General features: G+C 39.9%; 3 protein-coding genes across 4 annotated transcripts in view; 1 reads left to right on the top strand and 2 right to left on the bottom strand.

Moving 5' to 3' along the window:
• The window catches only part of nos1apa (nitric oxide synthase 1 (neuronal) adaptor protein a), an 86,431-nt gene extending 81,579 nt beyond the window's left edge, over window positions 1-4,852 (bottom strand). The window contains exons 1-2 of one of the 2 annotated variants that reach the window (XM_088349597.1): window positions 4,234-4,852; window positions 868-939 (exon numbers count right to left, since the gene is read on the bottom strand). In XM_088349597.1, coding sequence (XP_088205723.1) covers window positions 868-939; window positions 4,234-4,338 — 177 coding nt within the window. In that variant the 5' untranslated portion in view covers window positions 4,339-4,852. The remainder of the gene's footprint in view (window positions 1-867; window positions 940-4,233) is intronic. The other variant, XM_088349598.1, reaches the window with a different exon arrangement.
• LOC148355034 (regulator of G protein signaling 4-like) overlaps window positions 1-19,722 on the top strand; it is a 171,650-nt gene that overhangs the window by 119,195 nt on the left and 32,733 nt on the right. The window lies entirely within an intron of this gene.
• On the bottom strand, window positions 12,683-17,959 carry LOC148355036 (uncharacterized). The gene is made up of 7 exons (XM_088350004.1): window positions 17,675-17,959; window positions 17,435-17,548; window positions 17,197-17,284; window positions 16,181-16,347; window positions 15,628-15,741; window positions 15,275-15,361; window positions 12,683-13,540 (listed from the first exon to the last, which is right to left on the bottom strand). Exons 1-7 carry the CDS (start codon window positions 17,888-17,890, stop codon window positions 12,800-12,802), a joined length of 1,527 nt encoding a protein of 508 aa, XP_088206130.1. The 5' UTR covers window positions 17,891-17,959; the 3' UTR covers window positions 12,683-12,799.

Here is a 19,722-nt window from a genome sequence, read left to right as displayed (position 1 = left end):
CCTTGACATGAATTTCTTCCCTGGTTTTCAGGAAAAACTGTGTTCAGCGTAATGTGCTATGCACTGGCGTAGTAAACTATGGAAGACTTGTAATAAAATTACCAATGTTAATTTATCACTCTGTAAACCCAACTATCAGCTTCACCAGGGTTGGTGTTCATTGGGGTAGTGTTAAAAGTGTGTTCTTTAAGTGTAAATTAAACACTGGCGATTTTAAGAGAGCTCAGTAAAGTTTTATTTGACACATAAAGAGTAAACTTTTACCTCGGTGAACATATGGTACTTATCTACTGAGTGTCAAATGAACACTTGTTGATTTTTCTTTAATACGCAATGTATCTGTCAATTACTTTATGAATAATTGATGAGGCACCTATCACAATGCATTTGATTCAATCTTTGTATTCCAAAAATGAATATCACTTTAAAAAGTAGAAAACATAAATAAACAACAGAGTAGTTAGAGATTTGGCCACAGACATAGTAGGGAAAAAAATGTAGCATTACCCCGCCTCAAAAACTAATTGCTGGTATCAGTATAAAACAATCTATCTTCTCAACAATATTTATACAAGACCCTGAAAGTGGTTAACCACTTCTGAACAAAACGCTTTTTCAATTGGGCTAGCTGTGTGTAAAGCATAACAGCTGAATGCTGACGCAAGGTTTTTGCTTTGAACAATTTGCCCCAACTCTGCTGACTTCAGAACCTCATTGGGACCCAAAGCAGATTTCATAGCGGTATTGTCTCACCAGTGAATACTACTTGTGAGTGAGCATGCGTGGGTTGGTCCAGACGTTCCGGTGCCAGTCGAACTTTTATTTGCAAGAGTTTGAAGGAAAGTGGAGCGAGTCCAGACCACTTACCCGGATTCTTCTCATTGCGGCCACGATCTCCACTCGACTGCTGGGCCGAGTCACGTCCAGACTGCCGATGTACTGTTGGAGAGGACAACAGGATAATCATTGTTTCGTCTCCTGCCTGACACTTGATTTTGCCGAAGCAAACTCCAACTAAGTGGGCGCTGCATGTGTCCGTAACCGGTGTTAGGAACAACACATTTTTAAAGGAACACGTTCCTGGAACACAATTACTTTTCTTGGAAAAAGAGTAATGTAACGCTTATTAATACAATTTTGAGACTTAACTGTCATTACAACATGTTGCGGTATTCTACTACCCACTAGAAGCAGATCATGAATTACAAATTCCTCTTCACTCACGATGTAACTTACAACCTTCAATCCGCCAGCAAGTAGGCGTGTTTATATCTACCTACAAAGTATAAGAGAATACAGTTAAAGTGGCAATGCCTCTAGCACAGAGTATGAAAGTGCTGTATTTCTACAGATGGAGATATCATCCCTACCGTATGTACTCAAATCTAAGCTGTGTTTAAAACTACAAAGTAAAATACTAAAATCGGGGGCTCAGTTTATATGCTCATATTTGGTTGTGTGCCACCAGTAACAAATGGTAGGCAGAGCTAAGGAGGAGGTGTGGCTTATACAAGAAAAACTAAATCAATGAACGAAACGTGCAAATACAATTTACGGTAAACGTGTGCTGAACTTTGGTCTTTTTAACTATAAAGTTATTTTTGCAATAGGGCATGCGCAGAGAAATACCGAATATGTCTTGTACAGCAACCAGAAATGGAGGAGATCTTTGAGTGGTCTGAAGTTTAGTCACAAAATGGATATGGAGAGTCTCGGCAAAGTGTTTGTTTGCAAGCTCTCAAGATTGCACAAGCCAAGAAATATGAAGGGTTTACTGATTCCACAGGTTGGTGAACTGAAGCCCCCAGAATGATGGTAAGGCCCCCAGCTTAAATGGACAGGGTGTATTACTAAGTGCCTCATAGTGGTAAAAAAAAAAAAACTTTAATCATTGAAAAAAAACAGTATTGATTGAAATAATATAAAAAATACACAAACTAACATATTACAAAGATTTTTTTTAGAAATACACATAGGTCAATAAATTAGCATTTATTTTACATAACAAGAACCACAATAAAGGGCCAAAAAACCTCAAAAAAGCTGTGCAAAAAATGTTCAGGTAAAATGGCGCGTTGTTAGTCTCCGTGGCTTGTATTTTCCCCCGTGTTGTAACCAGTCAAATGACAATGTAGTAGTCTGTAATAGTCCGTGTAATAATAGTCTGTAGTCTGTACGGCACATTGAGACTTCTTGTGATTAAGTGCTACACAAATAATCATGACTTGACTTGACCACTCGTTTTTGGTTGCACGTTACAATGCAGTGACAGCTAGTGAACAAATAATACACATAAAATATCAGCCCATTTTTACTGATTGATTTATTGTTGTATTAATGAAATGAAATGTCATTTCATGTTGTATTAATGGTTATCTATTGAGTAGATAATGTATTTAATTCCTTGCGTATTGTTATATTCTATTACTGACTTATTTATTTTCTTCATAAATCTAATACAGTTTATTTTTATAACTTGATTTACACTACTTCTGTATTGGGAAAAAAAGAGAACAGTGGAACGTTTTTATCTTATAATTTGCTTCTGGAAAACCCGATTTGGTCCCACTTCACTCAGATCCTAGCTTTTGCGGCCCCCAAGAAAGTTGAGTTTAATTTGAGTATTTTTTTATTAAGCGGCTATTTAGAAGCAGTTTTAGGTGTTTGGCTTCATAGCAAGTATAACAATAATTTGGAACTAGATCAGGGGTCCATAACATGGTACCCACAGGCACCAGTGTGTACCTTAAGGGCAGCTGAAGTACTTGTGCACCTGTTCTAAAAATAGCTCACCAGTGCTGGGTCATTGTGATTTTCAAGTCCAATGGGTTTTATGTGATTGACTGAGTCTATGGATCGTAGAGGCACCATTTCTTGTGGTGTATCTTGGGGCCAACGTATGTTTCCACCGGAACTCGAAACGAGGACCTTTCGCGTGTTAGACGAATGTGCTAACCACTGCACTACTTTTAATAATTCATCTGGTGATATCATAGTAACAACACAATAATAACATGATGAGTTGTTATTTTAAAAATGCACACCAAACTAATTAGTAACAAAAAGTAGCCTCAGGGTTCGTACACCCTTTTAATAGCCGAATTCAAGCACTTATAAATCCGTGAAACACATTAAAATTCAAGCATTTTCAAGGATTTCAAGCTTCCGCACAAACCCTGAAGCTCCCAGCTTGAAAAGGTTTGGGGACCCCTGATATATGGTGACGTGTAAAATACGAGAGAAACGTCTATGTTGACAAGTCTATGTTTTCTTCTATTTATTTTATTATGTGGCAATTTTGTAGCAGTTTTAGGCGGTGGGCTTAATTGTAAGTGTATATAGGTTCATTTGTAGCTACATAGTTGCTTTCAGGATTACATACCTGTCAACCTCCACAGCTCCATGCCCTAACAAACTGTCGTATTTTCCCTTACAAAATAATCTTACACCATATTTTTTTTCAAACGTGTTTATTTATGTAGTTTAACATGTTATATTGTACATGTGTTTCGTTCTGCATTTATATAGCGCTTTTCAAGTCAATAAAGACCTCCCAAAGCGCTTTACAATGTGCTTCACACTTACCCATTTACACACACACTCACACACCAATAGTGGCCATGCATCCATGCAAGGCGCTGACCTGCTTATTGGGGGCATTAGGGATTTAGTGACTTGCCCAAGGACACTTCAACATATAACACGGAGGAGCCGGGAATCGAACCTGCGATCTCTTGATACCTCCTGAGCTATATATATATATATATATATATATATATATACTGTTAATTAACGTTTTGTTGTGCGATCGTGAGTTGCTCGACTTGAATTAGGTTTATTATAAAAAAAAGTTCAAAAATTAAGTAGCTTGGATGTTCACTGTAGAAGGAAAAAATACAACGATAAAAACGATACCGAGATAGAGGCTTCCGCGGCAATCTGTTTTCTGTTTCGTGATAGTCAGGGTATACCGGATGATACCCATAATTGACAAATTTGCGTTTTTCCGTACAGATTTGCTCGTACGTCGTACACATCTTAAAATGCATAATAAACGTACTTTGTACGGCAAAACCGTACAGGTTGACAGGGATGTCAGGAATCTGGTAATCGAATGACTTTTTAAATGGTGTAACTAGTAACTGTAACTCCTGTTTTACTGTTGTAACGCGCCCGCACTGTCCGTCACCCGCTATCTGCTTCCAAGTTCGGCGTTCGAGTTTGACAACATACCTTGGCCTCGAAGTTAATCCCATGCTGGAAAGCTTCCTCGTTATGAAGCGGGATCCTAAGATCGTGCCCATCGTCCACCAGGTTGTATTTGCTTTTAACGGGCATTTTCCAACTCGGCGGCGCTCTTGTTGACGGAAAGCAGCAACTTCTGTTTCGAGAGGCTCAGCGCGGGCTCCTCGCTGCCTCCCTCCGTGCCAACATTGCGGTGGCGCTACGGCGCCCTCGACGCTTGTCCTCCAGGAGGTCGCACCCCTCCGAGTTCAACTCTGGAATATGTCCGCTCGAAGAAGGTGGGCGGCCAGTTGTGGTTTGCGGAGTTGGATTTGGGGTGGAGAAGTGAGTGAAATGAGCTCCTCGGAGTCCTGACTCGCCTCCAGTGAGGCTGCGAGCGTCTGAGTCCTCCAACCCCCCATCCAGCTTTCCGCCTCAGGCCCCCCCGCACCCGGGCGGCCAGCGATTGGAGGCGTTTGGCCGATCCAGCGGTTTCCGTTCCAGAGAACTCACCAAGGCCCTGCCGAGGAGGGAGGGGCCCCGCTTCTGATACCTGCCCCCTTTTCCCGCCTCCTCCACTTGCGGGAGGAACCGGAATGTTCTCTCCGACGGTCGAAGGAGTGGCCACTCTCGCTCCCAGGCAAACTTTGCCATGGGCTTCCTTACTTCCTGTTAACCTGTACGTTTTTGCCGTATAAAGTACGTTTATTATGCATTTAAGACGTGTGCGACGCACAAAAAAATCTGTACGGAAAAACGCAAATTTGTCAATTATGGGTACCATCCGGTATACACCGACTATCACGAAACGGCAAATCAATCAAGTCAAACGAGTTCGCCGCGGTAGCCTCTATCTCTTTGGATACAATCATCGAGTCGCAATGGCCGCACCTGAATTAAAACGCCATAAGTCATTCTGATCTGAAAACAACAGACGGGGTTGATTGAGTAAATTTGAAATACACGTGGTCTTAAAAAACATCGGATTTCATGTGGTAGTTGTGTAGTGAAAGGAAGTCCGTCTCTTTTTAGAGAACCGGCTCTCGAACGGCTCACTTGCTTTGATGCATTATATTACAAATGATTATGTTGTATAAAGAAAAAAAGGAAGCATTAAAGAAGAAAATGAAAAAAGACAGGTTTGTGGTTATCCCTTTAATCAGTATATTACCAACAATAATTTAATGCAGAAAATGAATTCATAATTTGAATAAGAAAATGTATGATTCTACTTAATTATATTTGCATGTATTTTTTTCCTTCTACGGTGAACATCGAAGTTACTTAATTTTTGAACCTCCCTTCTCACTCTCGCTCAGCGCCCTCTGCGTCAAAGGTATGCATCTTTAAACAAGTACATATGGCTAGAAGATAAAAATCAGTATTTCATATCTGTATCCTTCTCGTTTGCAGTATTTTGTGAAATCCTCACAAAAGAGCTTGCACCTATTTTGGAATCATTTTGATGACAAAATTGAGCCTCAACGATTTAAACCTCATGATGTCGCTCGCTCATTCACACGTAGGGACAATTTGGACCGGCTAATTAACCTTACATGCATGTTTTTGGAATGTGGGAGGAAACCGGAGTGCCTGGAGGAAACCAACGCAAGCACGGGGAGAACATGCAAACTCCAGAGAGGAAGGTTCACTCTCATGACCTTAGAACTGTGCCGCACACCCACTAACCACTGTTTCACCGTGCTGCCTACCAACCATAATAATTGAATTAATGATATTCATAATACAATTTGAAAATTCAGCATTTTTTAAAAACAAAACGTTAACAGATGACTTTTTAATATACTTTTGATATTAAATTTCCGTGATGGCAGGTGAGGCTCTGATGTTCGAATTTGACTCCAACCTGTGTACTGCAATGTGTCAAAAAAATTAGATGTAGAAAATATTCAGTTTGTCACAAGCCAGAAACGGAGACAGGACCCAATAGCGTTCATCAAAGTTTTATTGAAGTAGGGAACAGTGCTTGCTTCCACGATCCGATGTTCGTCGGACACGAGTGGCTGATGGCAGGAAGTGGCACTTCCGCGTCGAGCGAGGATAGTTGTGGGTTGACAGGAAAGCTGGTCGATAGCCGGGACAGGGGAGCAAGGGCGGTAATCGAGTCCAGAAAAATGGTCGGCAACAGGTATCAGGCAGGAAACAGGGCAAAACAAGTCGATGGTCGTGATGGAAGAGCTGGGCAGAAACGGGTCGAGAAACAGGTCGACAACAGGTATCAGGTAGGAGAAAACAGGGCAGGAAAATGTCGAAAGGTATGGCGCTTGCCTAGCTGGGAGCATAGGTTCGCAAACGGTCTGACAGCTTCCGCTTGGAAGCCGGGGGTTTAAAAAGAGTCTTTGAACCAATCAGCGCTCAGGGCTGTTGGCGCCAATTGGGCAGTCACAGGTGCCCTGAATCAGCAATCATGACAACGTTACTGTTTACATGTTTAGGATTTCAACATACTAACCAATAGAAAATATTTAAGGATCAAGAAAAAAAACAATCTAATAACTACAAATTGCACATCCTCAATACTAAATTGATCAAACTGATACCAATACTAATACATATTTATTGATCGGATCATCCATATCGTTACTACGTACTACATAGCAATACATTCCGTCTGCAAAAATGACAATTAGAAAAAACAACACCATAAAATCCCCCCAAAATAGATTCCCTATATTTTTTAATTGTTATTTAACTTTCATTAGTTTATGGTAGCGGAACGACGGCTGAGCGGTTAGTGCGTCAGCAGCACTATTCTGAGGTCATGGGTTCAAATCCAGTCTTCTTGTGAGGAGTTTGCATGTTCTCCCTGTGCTTGCATGGGTTTCTTCCAGGCAGCTGGGATGGGCAACCCTAGTAATAAGCGGTGCAGACAATGGATGGATGGATGCATAATTTCTGTTACCAGATTGTTAGATGGCGACTTTAATGCAGCTTATATCACTATCGGTTTGCATCGTGAATATTGATGCTTAGAAAAACATGGCACTTATCAAAATTCAACAACAACAAAAAAACATTTTTCTTCTTTCCAATTGCCTTAATTGCTGGCAATGGTTAGCGCTCACAGCTCCACTTTTGATCCTGTACCCTACAATTCAAGAGTTTGGGATCAGATAAAATTTTCCAGACAGATTTTTTTGTTGTTGTTTTAAATAAAAAGCATGATCTGCAACCTCAGTGGAACTGTTTGAATCTAGCCTTGAACACACTCCTACAGCTTATGAAATACCGATATTTCCTCTTGACAATATCTGTGAATTAATTGTTGATACAACATACATTGCAGCCTGATCATGGAAGGGGGATGACCTCATGTGCGGTCCCTTTTCAAGGTTTTTTCATTTTCCTCATGTTGAGGTTTTTCAGTTTTTCCTTGCCCTCATGTAGGTTTTAGAGCAGGTGTCTTAATAGTCTGTGGTTTGAAATAATCTGTGGTCCGTGCAGCCCTTTGAGACTCCTTGTTATTAGGGGTTATCCAAATAACCATTACTTGACTATACAAATAGCCATTTCTAACCTTCGAACCGGGCAGCACGGTGGCGCAGTGCACAGTTCTAAGGTCTTGGGAACCTCCTGTGTGGGTTCAAATCCATCTACCGGACCTCCTGTGCGGAGTTTGTATGTTCTCCCCGTGCTTGCGTGGGTTTCCTCTGGGCACTCTGGTTTCCTCCCACATTCCAAAGACATGCATTTCAGGTGGATTGGCCGGTCCAAATTGTCCCTAGGTGTGAATGAGCGAGCGAGTTGTTTGTCCCTGTGTGCCCTGCGATTGGCTGGCAACCAGTTCAGGGTGTCCCCTGCCCACTGCCCGATGATTGCTGGGATGGGCTCCAGCACCCCCGCAACCCTACTGAGGATAAGCGATGCAGCTAAAGAGATGAGATGAGAACCTTCTAACCTTCTATTTATTTTACAACCCATTTGAGAAAAAAGTGTGACTCTTCATGAAAAACACATTATTGTCTGGGTCACCCAAACTTTTGAACGGAAGGGTATGTCAGTCTACACAATATGGTGTTGTTTTGTGATCGTCAAACATTGAATGGCTGGCCAAATATTACTCATCAAAGACCTAATGTGTTTGACACCGGTGGCCTTAAGTATCTGAGAACAGTTTGTTACAGTCCTGCCTACCTCTGGTCAACCTGGTTAAGAGTGGGATCAGCTAACAATACTCGGAAGAAGTGATTCAGTGTTACTTGAAGTGAGATAAGTTTTGTTGCTTAGTCACATGCAATCAGACCAGTGTTTTGCTAGAGGGCTTTTGAGACTCGACCTTACTTGCTCTGATGATTCCGAAAGGCTCTCTTGAATGGGAGAGTGAAAAAACAGATTTGCAGCATGGAGGGGCTTTGCCTTAAACAGAGACATCATCAAAAAAGCTTCGATGAAATCAACGAGGAAAATGTTGAGATTTTTAAATGTGTGTATTCATTTTCCATTTAGCTGTGACTTTTGGGATTTAAATATCTCTTTTTTTTAAACATCGAGATTGAGTGCAGATATTTTTACTTTGGCGGTACGACACAGTCATGGTATGAAGTGAGTTAAACATTATTAGATTCTGCGTTAGGAGAGCTGCAATCGTTTGATAATGCTATTATCTGAAGGAGCCCATCTGTGTCACCCTGGGAGTTAAGATGCAGAACTCCCCTCAAGGTGGTCCCTACCATGAAAGAAAGAAGAAGTGGAGCAGCAATAATTCATTTTCACACTGTGGCTTCAGAAATGGTTTAAGCGCTCCCTTTAATCCACTGCTGAGGGCTTCACGTGGCAAAATATTGGAGTCTTCTTCACAAGATGTGACAGCTTTACTGTTTAGCTGTGAAAAGTAACACATTATTTGCTGAGGTTTATGTTTTAATGTGGGTATGTGGGGATTTTTATGGCACTATTTAATTTGTACACCCCACCCAAAAAAAACAATTCCTACCCAATATATTGCAAATATAATTTTTGTTTCTCTAAATCATATCCACAGGCTCTCTCTGTGGCCATATCAATTATGTGGGGAAATGTGATAACCGGCCGGTACTTTTCTTGCCATTTTCAACATAATTAGCCGTATTGTGTACTTTTAAAATTGGGTATTGATTATTTGAATGAGTCTCGATTTTTTAACAATTAATACTCGAAGAGACAGTTATAATGCAAATTATCATGTAGAGTTGTAACCAACCATAAAAGTGTAATGAAAATAACTCAATAAACGTTTCATGGTATATTTAAATACAAACAAAGAAAAGATAATTGGAGTTTGTCTTAGTAATGTGCAGAAAATATAAAGTACTTTTGAAATCTTAGACTGACATCTTCTGGATAAAACTTAAACTACACAAAATAAACGTTGTGGCTCTCGGCTTTTGCTGATAGCATGGTGTTACACTCATTTTAGCTTAGGGGCCACATTCTCACGGAGGGCAGACTATTGAAATACTGTCACAACAAATGTGCATCAGCTGGAGGGATAAGGGTATTTTTGGAAGTTCCAATTAAATTGGGATTCGGCATGTAAGATTTGATTATAAAAAAATTATTGAGGTTAGCCTCCCCTCAACATTTTTTCTTTCGCTCATATTTAATCTCTCGTACTGTTTATGAACTGTGCATTTGTGAGAGAAAGTAAATCAAAACAAGAAATGAATTCATTTCAACTACAGTTTTTAACAGGGGAAAACTTATGCAGCCTGGAAAGTGACAAAAAAAAGGATAAAAACAAGTATTTAAACGATTGATTTAATGATTTTGAAGTATATCTGCTTTTTGTATTAAATGTTGGGACCAGTGTTAAGAACATGAACTTTGATTAAGATGAGATGCTTAACACATCAAAAACTTTCGATTTACTTGCTTTACAGAAGCAATGTAAAAAATATGGCGCACAGGCCAAGTCAGGCCCACCGAAAGAATTGATCCAGCCTGCAAGACAAAGCTGAGCACACATCATGTTTAAATATTGTCATACAGTTATGAATACATCCACAGTGTTGCAAAATTGTTTACAGCCTCAATTCCCAGGCTTTCTAGTCCTTTTCACAGAACAGCCCGACACAGCAACCACAGGTGTGTTCTCATCCTCAAATAACAATTTCTGAAAACTGTCCTTTAACTGGAGTGTGTTATTGTGTACTTTTGACAAGTTTTCATTGTAAATGAACCCATCTGTTTTTACTTGATTTGTTTTCCCTTTGAGTGCCGATGCATTAGGCTGACTGTGGACTTTTGTCTTCTGACTGCGAAGTGTGTAAACAGGAACATGATCTGACGAAAGGGTCAGAGTGCATGTCAAGTATACAGACTTTGTCTCTCAAAGCATGAAAACTATAACCCAGTCAAAGTTATCTCATGCGTACGCTATAAAATGAGCAACGGCATTGTGATAACATTAGATAAGCTTAATTAGAAGACTGTGCTTGGTCTTTATTATATACAGCTATACAATTATTCCTACTATAATTTAACCCTATTATTTTTATTTCAATTTAAATGGCCACTCTGCAGACCACAAAATGTGTCAAAATTGTGTCTTTTTTGGGCATTTTCTTTTTAAATTATGTTACAAGGGGGATTAGAGTCTTGTTAGCACGCACACCTTTAAACATTAAGGAAAGGTCAGGGCAGTGCTGCCTAAACCAGCGAACATTCCAGTGGTTTTGGGTTTAACTATTTACATAAGAAAGGGATTAAGAACTGTTTTTTGTCCGGAAAAGAGCAGGTTCATTGTGTTTCATTCGCTGTTTTTGCTAAAATATTTATGTCGAATTATATTCTGTAAATCTCTGATATACAGTATCAATATCTTATCAATAATATGTTTAAAGAGTATGTTGTATTCATCCATCCATCTATCCATTATCTGCACAGCTTATCCTCAGTAGGGTCGCGGGGGTGCTGGAGCCCATCCCAGCTATCTTCGGGCAGTGGGCAGGGGACACCCTGAACTGGTTGCCAGCCAGTCGCAGGGCACACAGAGACAGAAAATTCACTCGCTCATTCAAACCTAGGGACAATTCGGACTGGCCAATCAACCTGACATGCATGTTTTTGGAATGTGGGAGGAAACCAGAGTGCCCAGAGGAAACCCACACAAGCACAGGGAGAACATGCAAACTCCGCACAGGAAGGCTGGTAGCTGGATTTGAACCCATGACCTCAGAACTGTGCCACGAACGCACAAAGCACTGCGCTGCCGTGCCGCCTTATGTTGTATTAATATCTTATATTTAAGAAGTAATAAAATTTGTTTTTAAGAAAGTATCAAAAGAATCTATAAACAACCAAATCAGGAGAATCAAATTTACATTTGGAATATAAAAGCACCTTTGCAACTCTCATTCCGTCTTGGTATTTTTATGGAATCTTTGAATGATACATCACTTGTTATTTGGTTATTTGCGCATCTGTCCTATGAGTCGATGTATTTCTAATCTTATGGATTTTTAAACTTTTTTTTCTGATTAAAAAAAGGCTCTACATTCATTTATCTATCATCCATCCGTACGGACGTACGTACACACGTACATACATACGTACATACTGTACGTACATACATACATACATACATACATACATACATACATACATACATACATACATACATACATACATACATACATACGTCCATACATACGTCCATACATACACACATATGGCGCAACAAGGGTTGCTGACTAGTAAAAATGTTACATTTTGGGATTCATGTCTTGTAATCCATTTATGACTGCTAGGGGAAGTTTTTTTTTTTTTTTTTTTTTAGGGTATTGAGTTTTGTTTAGGATAAAGGGTAAGAGAAGTACCAGTATATTACCAGTAGATGGGAATGTCTCACAGGTAAGAGAAGGGTGCTTAGGCCAAGTCATCTATTTTGCACGTGATATGTATATACTGGGAACACACTTACTGTGGGGATGATGATATGTGAAAATATGTGTGTAAAGGTTGTTTGTGATGTTTGTAAACTTTACATAAACTGAAATGGTAAGAGTGAGTCACCCATTAGCATAAGCATCAAATAGGGCCTTGTGTGAGGTATGCTATGTTATGCTGGGCTGGGTTAAGAGTGTATTGTAATGTTAATTTGTATATTTTGATACCAAATAACATGAGGTGTGTTGTTTTGGAAGGTACAGTTATGGTGATTTGTTAATTGATTCTTGAATAGTACCAATCGATGGCAATGTTATTTTATATTTAGATGGTAAAGAGATCTAACGTGATTTAGTGAGACTTGCTCAATAAATTAACCTTAATGCCAACAATTAAATTGTGTCGTATGAGACTGACATTTATGATCTGTTTTGCAGCTGAGGTAAAACAACAACAAAAAAAATATTGAAAACAAATGTGTAACATCAGCTGGACCTAGCCCGTCCACCTGGGTCCCGTTGCACACACACATACATCAATCCATCCATCTTATCAGACCTTTTCAACAGTGAACCTTTTTTTAGCATTTATTGTTTAAAAATAAAGCATCCAAGTTTCGATGTCAAGAACAGAACAGCTGAGGAGGTTTCAAAATGTTGGAGTCTGTAATGTGCACAGTTGCACCACCTTAGGCGGACGGCTTGAACATGAGGTCTTCTTCAAAGAGTTCCTCCACCAGTGTTTGGCCTTTCTTGGGTGGGGCACATTTCACTGAAAGTGAAACGGGGAAGGGCTGGATGACTGGTTGCATCTCGCCTGGGATCTGTGGATCGGGAACAAGCGGCAGCACAACTCCCACATCGCCTGCTGGCGTGTCAGGGAAGGCCGGCATGGTTACGGGCTTGTCCATGGCGGGCAACATCCTCACGGTGCCCTCTGGGTGGTCGTGGGGGGTGGTCTCGTGCTCGTGCGCGTGGTGGTGATGGTGATGTTCGTGCTTGTGTAAGTGAGCGTGCTTGTGGTCGTGGTCGAGGGCCATTTCGTGGTCGTGTTCGTGCGTGTGCGTTCCTTCCGGGTGCTTGTAGTCATGGTGGTGGTTGGGCGAGTCTCCGCTGTGGTTGTGCGCCTTGGCGTGGTGAGCGTGCACGTGGTCGTGATCGTGCCCGTGGTCATGGGAGTGATCGTGGGCGTGTCGGTGAGCACTTCCACTGTGGTGGTCGTGCGTGTGGTGGTGGTCGCTGTCTTGGGCATGCCTGGCGTTCTGCTCGTGGTGCGCGTGGCTCTTGACGTGATCGTGCACGTGGTCATGGGTGTGCGATGCGTCTACAGCGTGCGGCTCGTGGTGGCTGTTGTCATGGGTATGGGTGTCGTTGTGACTGTGGTCTGTCCCGTCGCCCAGAAGATGCAATTTCTTCTCTCGTTCAGCAGCCTAGGGAGAAAAAGGAGCAATGGTATTTTTAAACTGTGAACAAATAGTTACAATAAATTTAAGAAAGAAAGTGTTATTTATGGTTAGATGAGTGTGCTGACTTCAAGTATCTATCGTTTTTGTTTATTGTGGAGGAGCAACCACTAATTAACAAAAACAAACAACGAACTATTTGCACCAAATCAGCTGTATAATACAATGATATAAGACATAAACATATGCTGAAGGGGTAGGCTAAAGCTGAAGCTTCAGAAGAAACTGCCTCTACTCTACTCTACTCTACTCTACTCCATCTATCCATTTGCAGCACCGCTTATCCTCGCTAGGCTCTTGGGTACTATGCTATGCTATGCTATGCTATGCTATACTATACTATTCTCTGCTATGGTATGCTATGCTATGCTATGCTATACTATACTATACTATACTATACTATACTATACTATACTATACTATACTATACTATACTATACTATACTATACTATACTATACTATACTATACTATATGGTTGGTTGGTTGGATCCTTTAATTACTAGGGTCGTAGGGGCAAGTACAGCCTGGTGACGCTTATCTCTCTCCAGGCCAACATATGTTTCCCGTTTAAAGTGATAGGCAAATGTGCTAACCACTGCATTACTTAATTATTGAGTTACATTAGAAAAGTACATTTAAAGAAGCAAATGTTTCCGTTATGACAGATATCTTTCTTACTTTTTTAGGAATTATATTCTTTACTTCTGAAAGAAAAAAAATCTGGCCTCATTTAAAAATAATTGCCTGTTTTTAATTTTGCAGAAAAACTATTTTCTTGATTGTATTTTACATTTTTATATATTTTCACTTAATTATTGAGTAAAATTTGAAAAACAATTTAAAGGAGCAGAGTTTTCAGTCATGGCAGATATTTTTGTTATCATTTTAAGAATTCTATGTTTTACTTCTATAAGCAAAGAAATGCTGAATGTTTTTGATTTTGCAGCAAAATGTATTTATCGATTTTATTTTAAATTTTCAAATAAAAGTCATAGAAATAATTCACGAAATTAGCATGCTAATCTTTCCCATTTTAACGATATTACTTTTTGAGTTAGTTTTGAATGTTATAAATACACATTTATTGAGTAAAATCATAAACATATTTTGTAAAACCAGCAGACCTGCCGTCTGTAGTATCAGGCAATTTAGTTACTTTTCAGGAAGAATTTTTCAAAAACATGATATTATAAAACTTGTTTTTCAGTAGAATTAGAAAAACATTCCAGAGGATGAGCAAACATGTCTGAAGTCTGCTATACGAGAAAATATCAATCATATTAAGCTTTATATTTATTTGTATATTTATCGACTAGATGTGTAATAAATTATAAAATTGAAAACATGTGTAAAATCCTCTGACGGGGACCTTTATTTTGCAATGCATATTCAACATTTCATTAAGTGTCTAAACTCATTCAGAGTAATCCATGAATAAAGACATAAAAACACATGTAAATGGGCTTCCAGTGAATTAATGACTACTGTATAACTTCAAAATTTCAGCTTTGACCCGAAGATTCAGATTTAAATTTATGCTCTAAAGCTGCTATATTTTAGACAGGTGCTAAGGAAACATGTACAAACAGGAAAGCAGTTTGGTAAACTAAAAGTATGCTAATCTAATGCATGATACAACATCAAAGCCATTAAATAAAACATGATTGTTTGATAAGCAAAGAAAGTTTTGTGGCCTTACCTCAGGTTCGAAAATCTCACAGTCTACGCTGAACTCGCTATCACTAGCGGGTGTGTGGTAGTGGGAGGCCTTACAGAAACCTTTGTGCTAAATGGAGAAAAAAATAAATAAACAATCCCATCCGCACCTTTCATAGGCTTTGTGTTGGGTGGTGGCGATGTTTTAAGAATTGGATAGCACATACAAAAATGATTCTGAATTTTGGACTGTCTTCAATTCATTTAAATTTAATTGGGGATGTGGAGGTACTCTGAAAAAAAGCCCACACAAGGACATGGCAAACACACTCCCCAAATGAAATCCAGCCTACGTAATTCTTCTTTTTCCTGCAAAGGATTCATAGTTTGACTCACAGAAAACTCGCACTCCATGAGTGGACAGTCGTTGCCTGCTCCTGTTTGTTGGTTCTTGCTGCAGGTTGTCTCCTGGATTGTGTACTCGGCATGGTAAGACATCCCCATAGCCATCTAGATTAAAAAGAAATTGGTAAAATGATGACATTCAACAGTGTGTGGAAAACCTTTGAAACTGTTAAATTAAAATGAAGAGTATCTAATTTTAAGTTCTTCTGTGGTAGTTGCTTTACAATACTGGACTACAATCTAGAGTTATGCAAAATGCACAAAATGAGAGAACAGAGTACTTCCTTCCTTTGAAAAAAAAATATTTTTGTTCTTCCTTTTCATGTTCTTGGGTAACCAGCAGTAGAAAAGATAACACTTTCCCCCTGGACTCATTTAAAGAAACACTGATCTAACTTTTTAAATATTGCCCATTGATCCCATATACTGGGTCTAAATGGTATGGTGAGAAAGTCATGATTACAAGTACTGTACGATGAAAAAAAATTACATTCGTAGCTGCAATGTATTACACAAGGTAACTCTAGGGAAGCTTCAACCTTACCCCTGCAGTTGCTCGGTTGACCTTCAGCAGAGCAAACTGATTGGCCAAGCCACTCTCGTTATTGAACTTCTTCAGCGATTCCGAGACAGTTTTCTGAATTTCAGCGTTATCCAAACTGATTAAAGACTGACAGTCAGGGCACAGTTTGGACACTCTTTCTGTTGGCACTAAATGGAAAAAAAAACAGAGAAAGAGAGAAATAGAACAACCCTGGGTTTACAAGCATACTTCTCACAAGCACTGAATAAAAGTCCAAATAAACCTACCCTGTGGCTCTCTCTCTATATTTATATATATTGTTATTGTAAACGTTTTATTTACATGTGTTCACAAGGAATGTAACTGCCTGAAATAAAAGAAATGCAAGTAATTTCAATCCTAGTAAAAATGTAATTAAATCCTAAATGCAGCTGCAGCATGTTTGCAAACCACATACCTGGTCAACATTCCCTGAATGATTTTATAATGTAGAATACATAAAGGCACACAGAGAGAGAGAGAGAGAGAGAGAGAGAGAGAGAGAGAGAGAGAGAGAGAGAGAGAGAGAGAGAGAGAGAGAGAGAGAGAGAGAGAGAGAGAGTGAGAGAGAGAGATATATAGAGAGAGAGAGGGCAAGAGAGATGAGAGAGAGAGAGATTAAAAGAAAGAGAGAGATGCAGAACAGCAAGTAAGCCATTGTACAAGTCGTGCGCTTTGTTTAACCAAAACTTGGCTTTAGACTGACTGTTAATATGCCTATAAGGTTTCAGATTTTTTTCTTTTTAAACATTTCACAGCAGTTATTTAATAAGAATTTTGCAATTTGAGGTGAAGCAACAATAAAAAACAAAACAAAATTTGTAGCCTTTCCCCTTTCATGTAGTATTTTTAAAGCTTCTGTCCTGGTTGTTTCCCAAAGCCTTTAGGTGGTACATACATAACTTTCTTAATAAGCTTAAATCATTTGGGGGTGGAAATAATCCAGGTTGAATCAAAACGTTAATGCGAGTTTACCACTCATAATATCAGGCATCTACCTGGTCTGATGACACAGTCATACTTGTAGAGACGGACAACCCTGTGCACTCTGTTCATGTAGATCACTGATTTGCACTGGCCGTATACCTGAAAGAAATCGCCCTTTGATTGCAAATTCTCTTACAAATCTAACAATCTATTACATTGTGGCACCACCAATACTATTTAAATTTAGCCAATCAAAGACAAAAGAAAACCTTCTGTTTAAATGCATATAATGTACGTCTTGCTACTGACGGGTGTTTTTTCTGTGGGACGAGCCTCACAGTCCTTTGAGTCCTTCTTGCTTAGCACACTGCAGTTGGTCTCCACCACATCCAGTGTCAGGTAAAATACGATACCCGTTTCTCCCTGTGAGCATTAAACACAAACAAGATCATGCTATTTAATTTTAAAAGGTATACAGAAATGTGCAACTTAACATAAATAGTAGATAAAAAAAAATACATAAACACATTTGCTCCTCGAGAGACTCACATGCTTGGTGGAGTGCGCGTTGGACAAGCGATGGAGGCTGAAGACATAACCTTCCTGCCGGTCCTCGTTTATCTTGCGTAGAGCTTCGTCGGCAGCACCCATAACCAAAGCGTCTATACAAGATTCCGCCATCATGCCGTCTTGGTCAGTCAATGCCACTAGGACGTGTAACTGGCCCAAAGCCAACAACAGTGAAAAAAGGAGGCAGTTCTTCATGGTGCAGGTCGGCCTTTGATGTCTGCCAAGTGCTACACCCGACTTGGAGGTAAAACTGTCCTTTTTATATACTCTAGCTCAAAGCCACCCAAACACACTCCCATTTTTTAAACTTCCTATACAGTGCATGCGCTTTCTTGTCACCAAAGGTAAATATAACCGTCGACCCATTGCACACCCTCTCAAAACATACAATCGAATCAGGGGTTGACAGGCTGATTGACCCGTTAGGGATATTGATCAAAGAACCTCAAAACTTGCATAAGAGTGCTTATCGCCTCTGAGGACAAACGAGGGACACGAGGTGAGTACCAAATCATGATTTACTCATGGAATTCAATAGCCAGCAAAGAACAAGAGAACCCCAGATTTGGTAATGGTCTGTAAAAATTGAAATTCTACTCTGTCAGTCAAAATTCAGCCATGGCATGTTATGATCGATTAAATAGAGAAACGTTTGGCAAGTCTAGCACTAACTTCTGTTCATGTTTTGCTATGCTGATATTGCAGATTGCTGAGAGCAGCTGAAAGGTTGTTAGATAACACTGTCGAATCCTAGCTAAATGGAGAGGGATCCATTGCTCTGAAATTTGGCACAGAGTGAAACAAGCAGTCGCCATGATGGAAGGACTTGATAGAATCCATGCTGATGAAGAATGCACTAAAGAAAAAGTGGGGGAATGGGCATTGACAGACCTTTCACCTCATATGTGTGTCCACGTACCATATGCGTGCAACAAGGATACGCTGATCTCATTTAACTTCGGGTGGGAGGATACAACGTAAACCTTGGACCGGTTGTCAACCAATTGGGGGTCAAAATCTAGGTAATCCACCTTTCACACTCAAAATCAAACCGATGATTCCCTTTTGAATATTTTTTGATGAAAGTGGAGCAAAGTCAATTCGGCCTTTTTGCAATGTAGCATTAAAGTATTTTTCTAGACTCTAACTTTATATTATCAAATGTGTATAATGGTTTCTTTATTGTTGTTATAATGCATATCTTACAAGAACATGGCTTACCAAGACTACAGATGTGTTCTGAAAGTACTCTTGTCCCTTCCTTTAATCAGTAACAAAGAAGAAGCTTTTGGCTTCGAAACTGTTGGTGACTCCTTAACTATAAAAAAGTACATTATAAACAACATACCTCTTGGTACCTTTTCATTCAAGTTTTACTCATTCCAGGATTGCTTGTGCAATAACTTTCCCATTATGAAATATTAAAAAAAGAGTTGGTCTGTCCCCGACCTCCCCAAAGCATTCAAATTAGCCCTAACTAGTTGCTGCTTGTTGCCTGATTGGTCCCCCTCCTATTTAAACTCAGTGCTCTCATTCAGTCCTTGTCAGTCCGTCAATAAACCTGTGCACTTGCAAGGCAAGCATTTTGACTCTGGTTCCCCTTCTGTTCCCGAACTATCCTGTATCCTGTATCCGGTATCGATCCCATCTGTCCCGTGTCCTGTATCGATCCCTAAACCAAGCCCCATCATCCTGTATCCGGTATCGATCTCTTCTGTCCTGTCCTGTATCCTGCTCGTTACTGATCCCATATGTCCCGTATCCTGTATCGATCCCTGATCCTAGTCCCATCATCCTGTATCCGGTATCGATCCCGTCTGTCCCGTCCTGTCCGGTATCCCGCTCGTTATCCATCCCTATCCTATACCCTGTATCCCGTATCTTATACCCTGTATCGATCCCTGATCCAAGCCCCGTCATCCTGTATCCAGTATCCGGTATCAATCCCGTTTTTCCCATATCCTGTATCGTTTCCTTGATCCAAGCCCCGTTATCCCGACTGCCCTGCTTCCGTGAATAAAGCTTGG

The sequence above is a fragment of the Urocampus carinirostris genome, chromosome 12, assembly GCF_059441175.1.
Source record: "Urocampus carinirostris isolate Australia breed hairy pipefish chromosome 12, RoL_Ucar_1.0, whole genome shotgun sequence".
NCBI lineage: Eukaryota > Metazoa > Chordata > Actinopteri > Syngnathiformes > Syngnathidae > Urocampus > Urocampus carinirostris.
This window is presented reverse-complemented; position numbering and strand designations above follow the sequence as displayed.

Excerpts from the sequence above, each read along its gene's own strand:
- LOC148355036 (XM_088350004.1), bottom strand. The coding sequence starts at position 17,890 with ATGAAGAACTGCCTCCTTTTTTCACTGTTGTTGGCTTTGGGCCAGTTA. Across the intron at positions 15,742-16,180 it reads TCAACCGAGCAACTGCAGGG|ATGGCTATGGGGATGTCTTA; the intron begins GTAAGGTTGAAG and ends TTTTTAATCTAG. Across the intron at positions 13,541-15,274 it reads GTGAGATTTTCGAACCTGAG|GCTGCTGAACGAGAGAAGAA; the intron begins GTAAGGCCACAA and ends TTTTCTCCCTAG.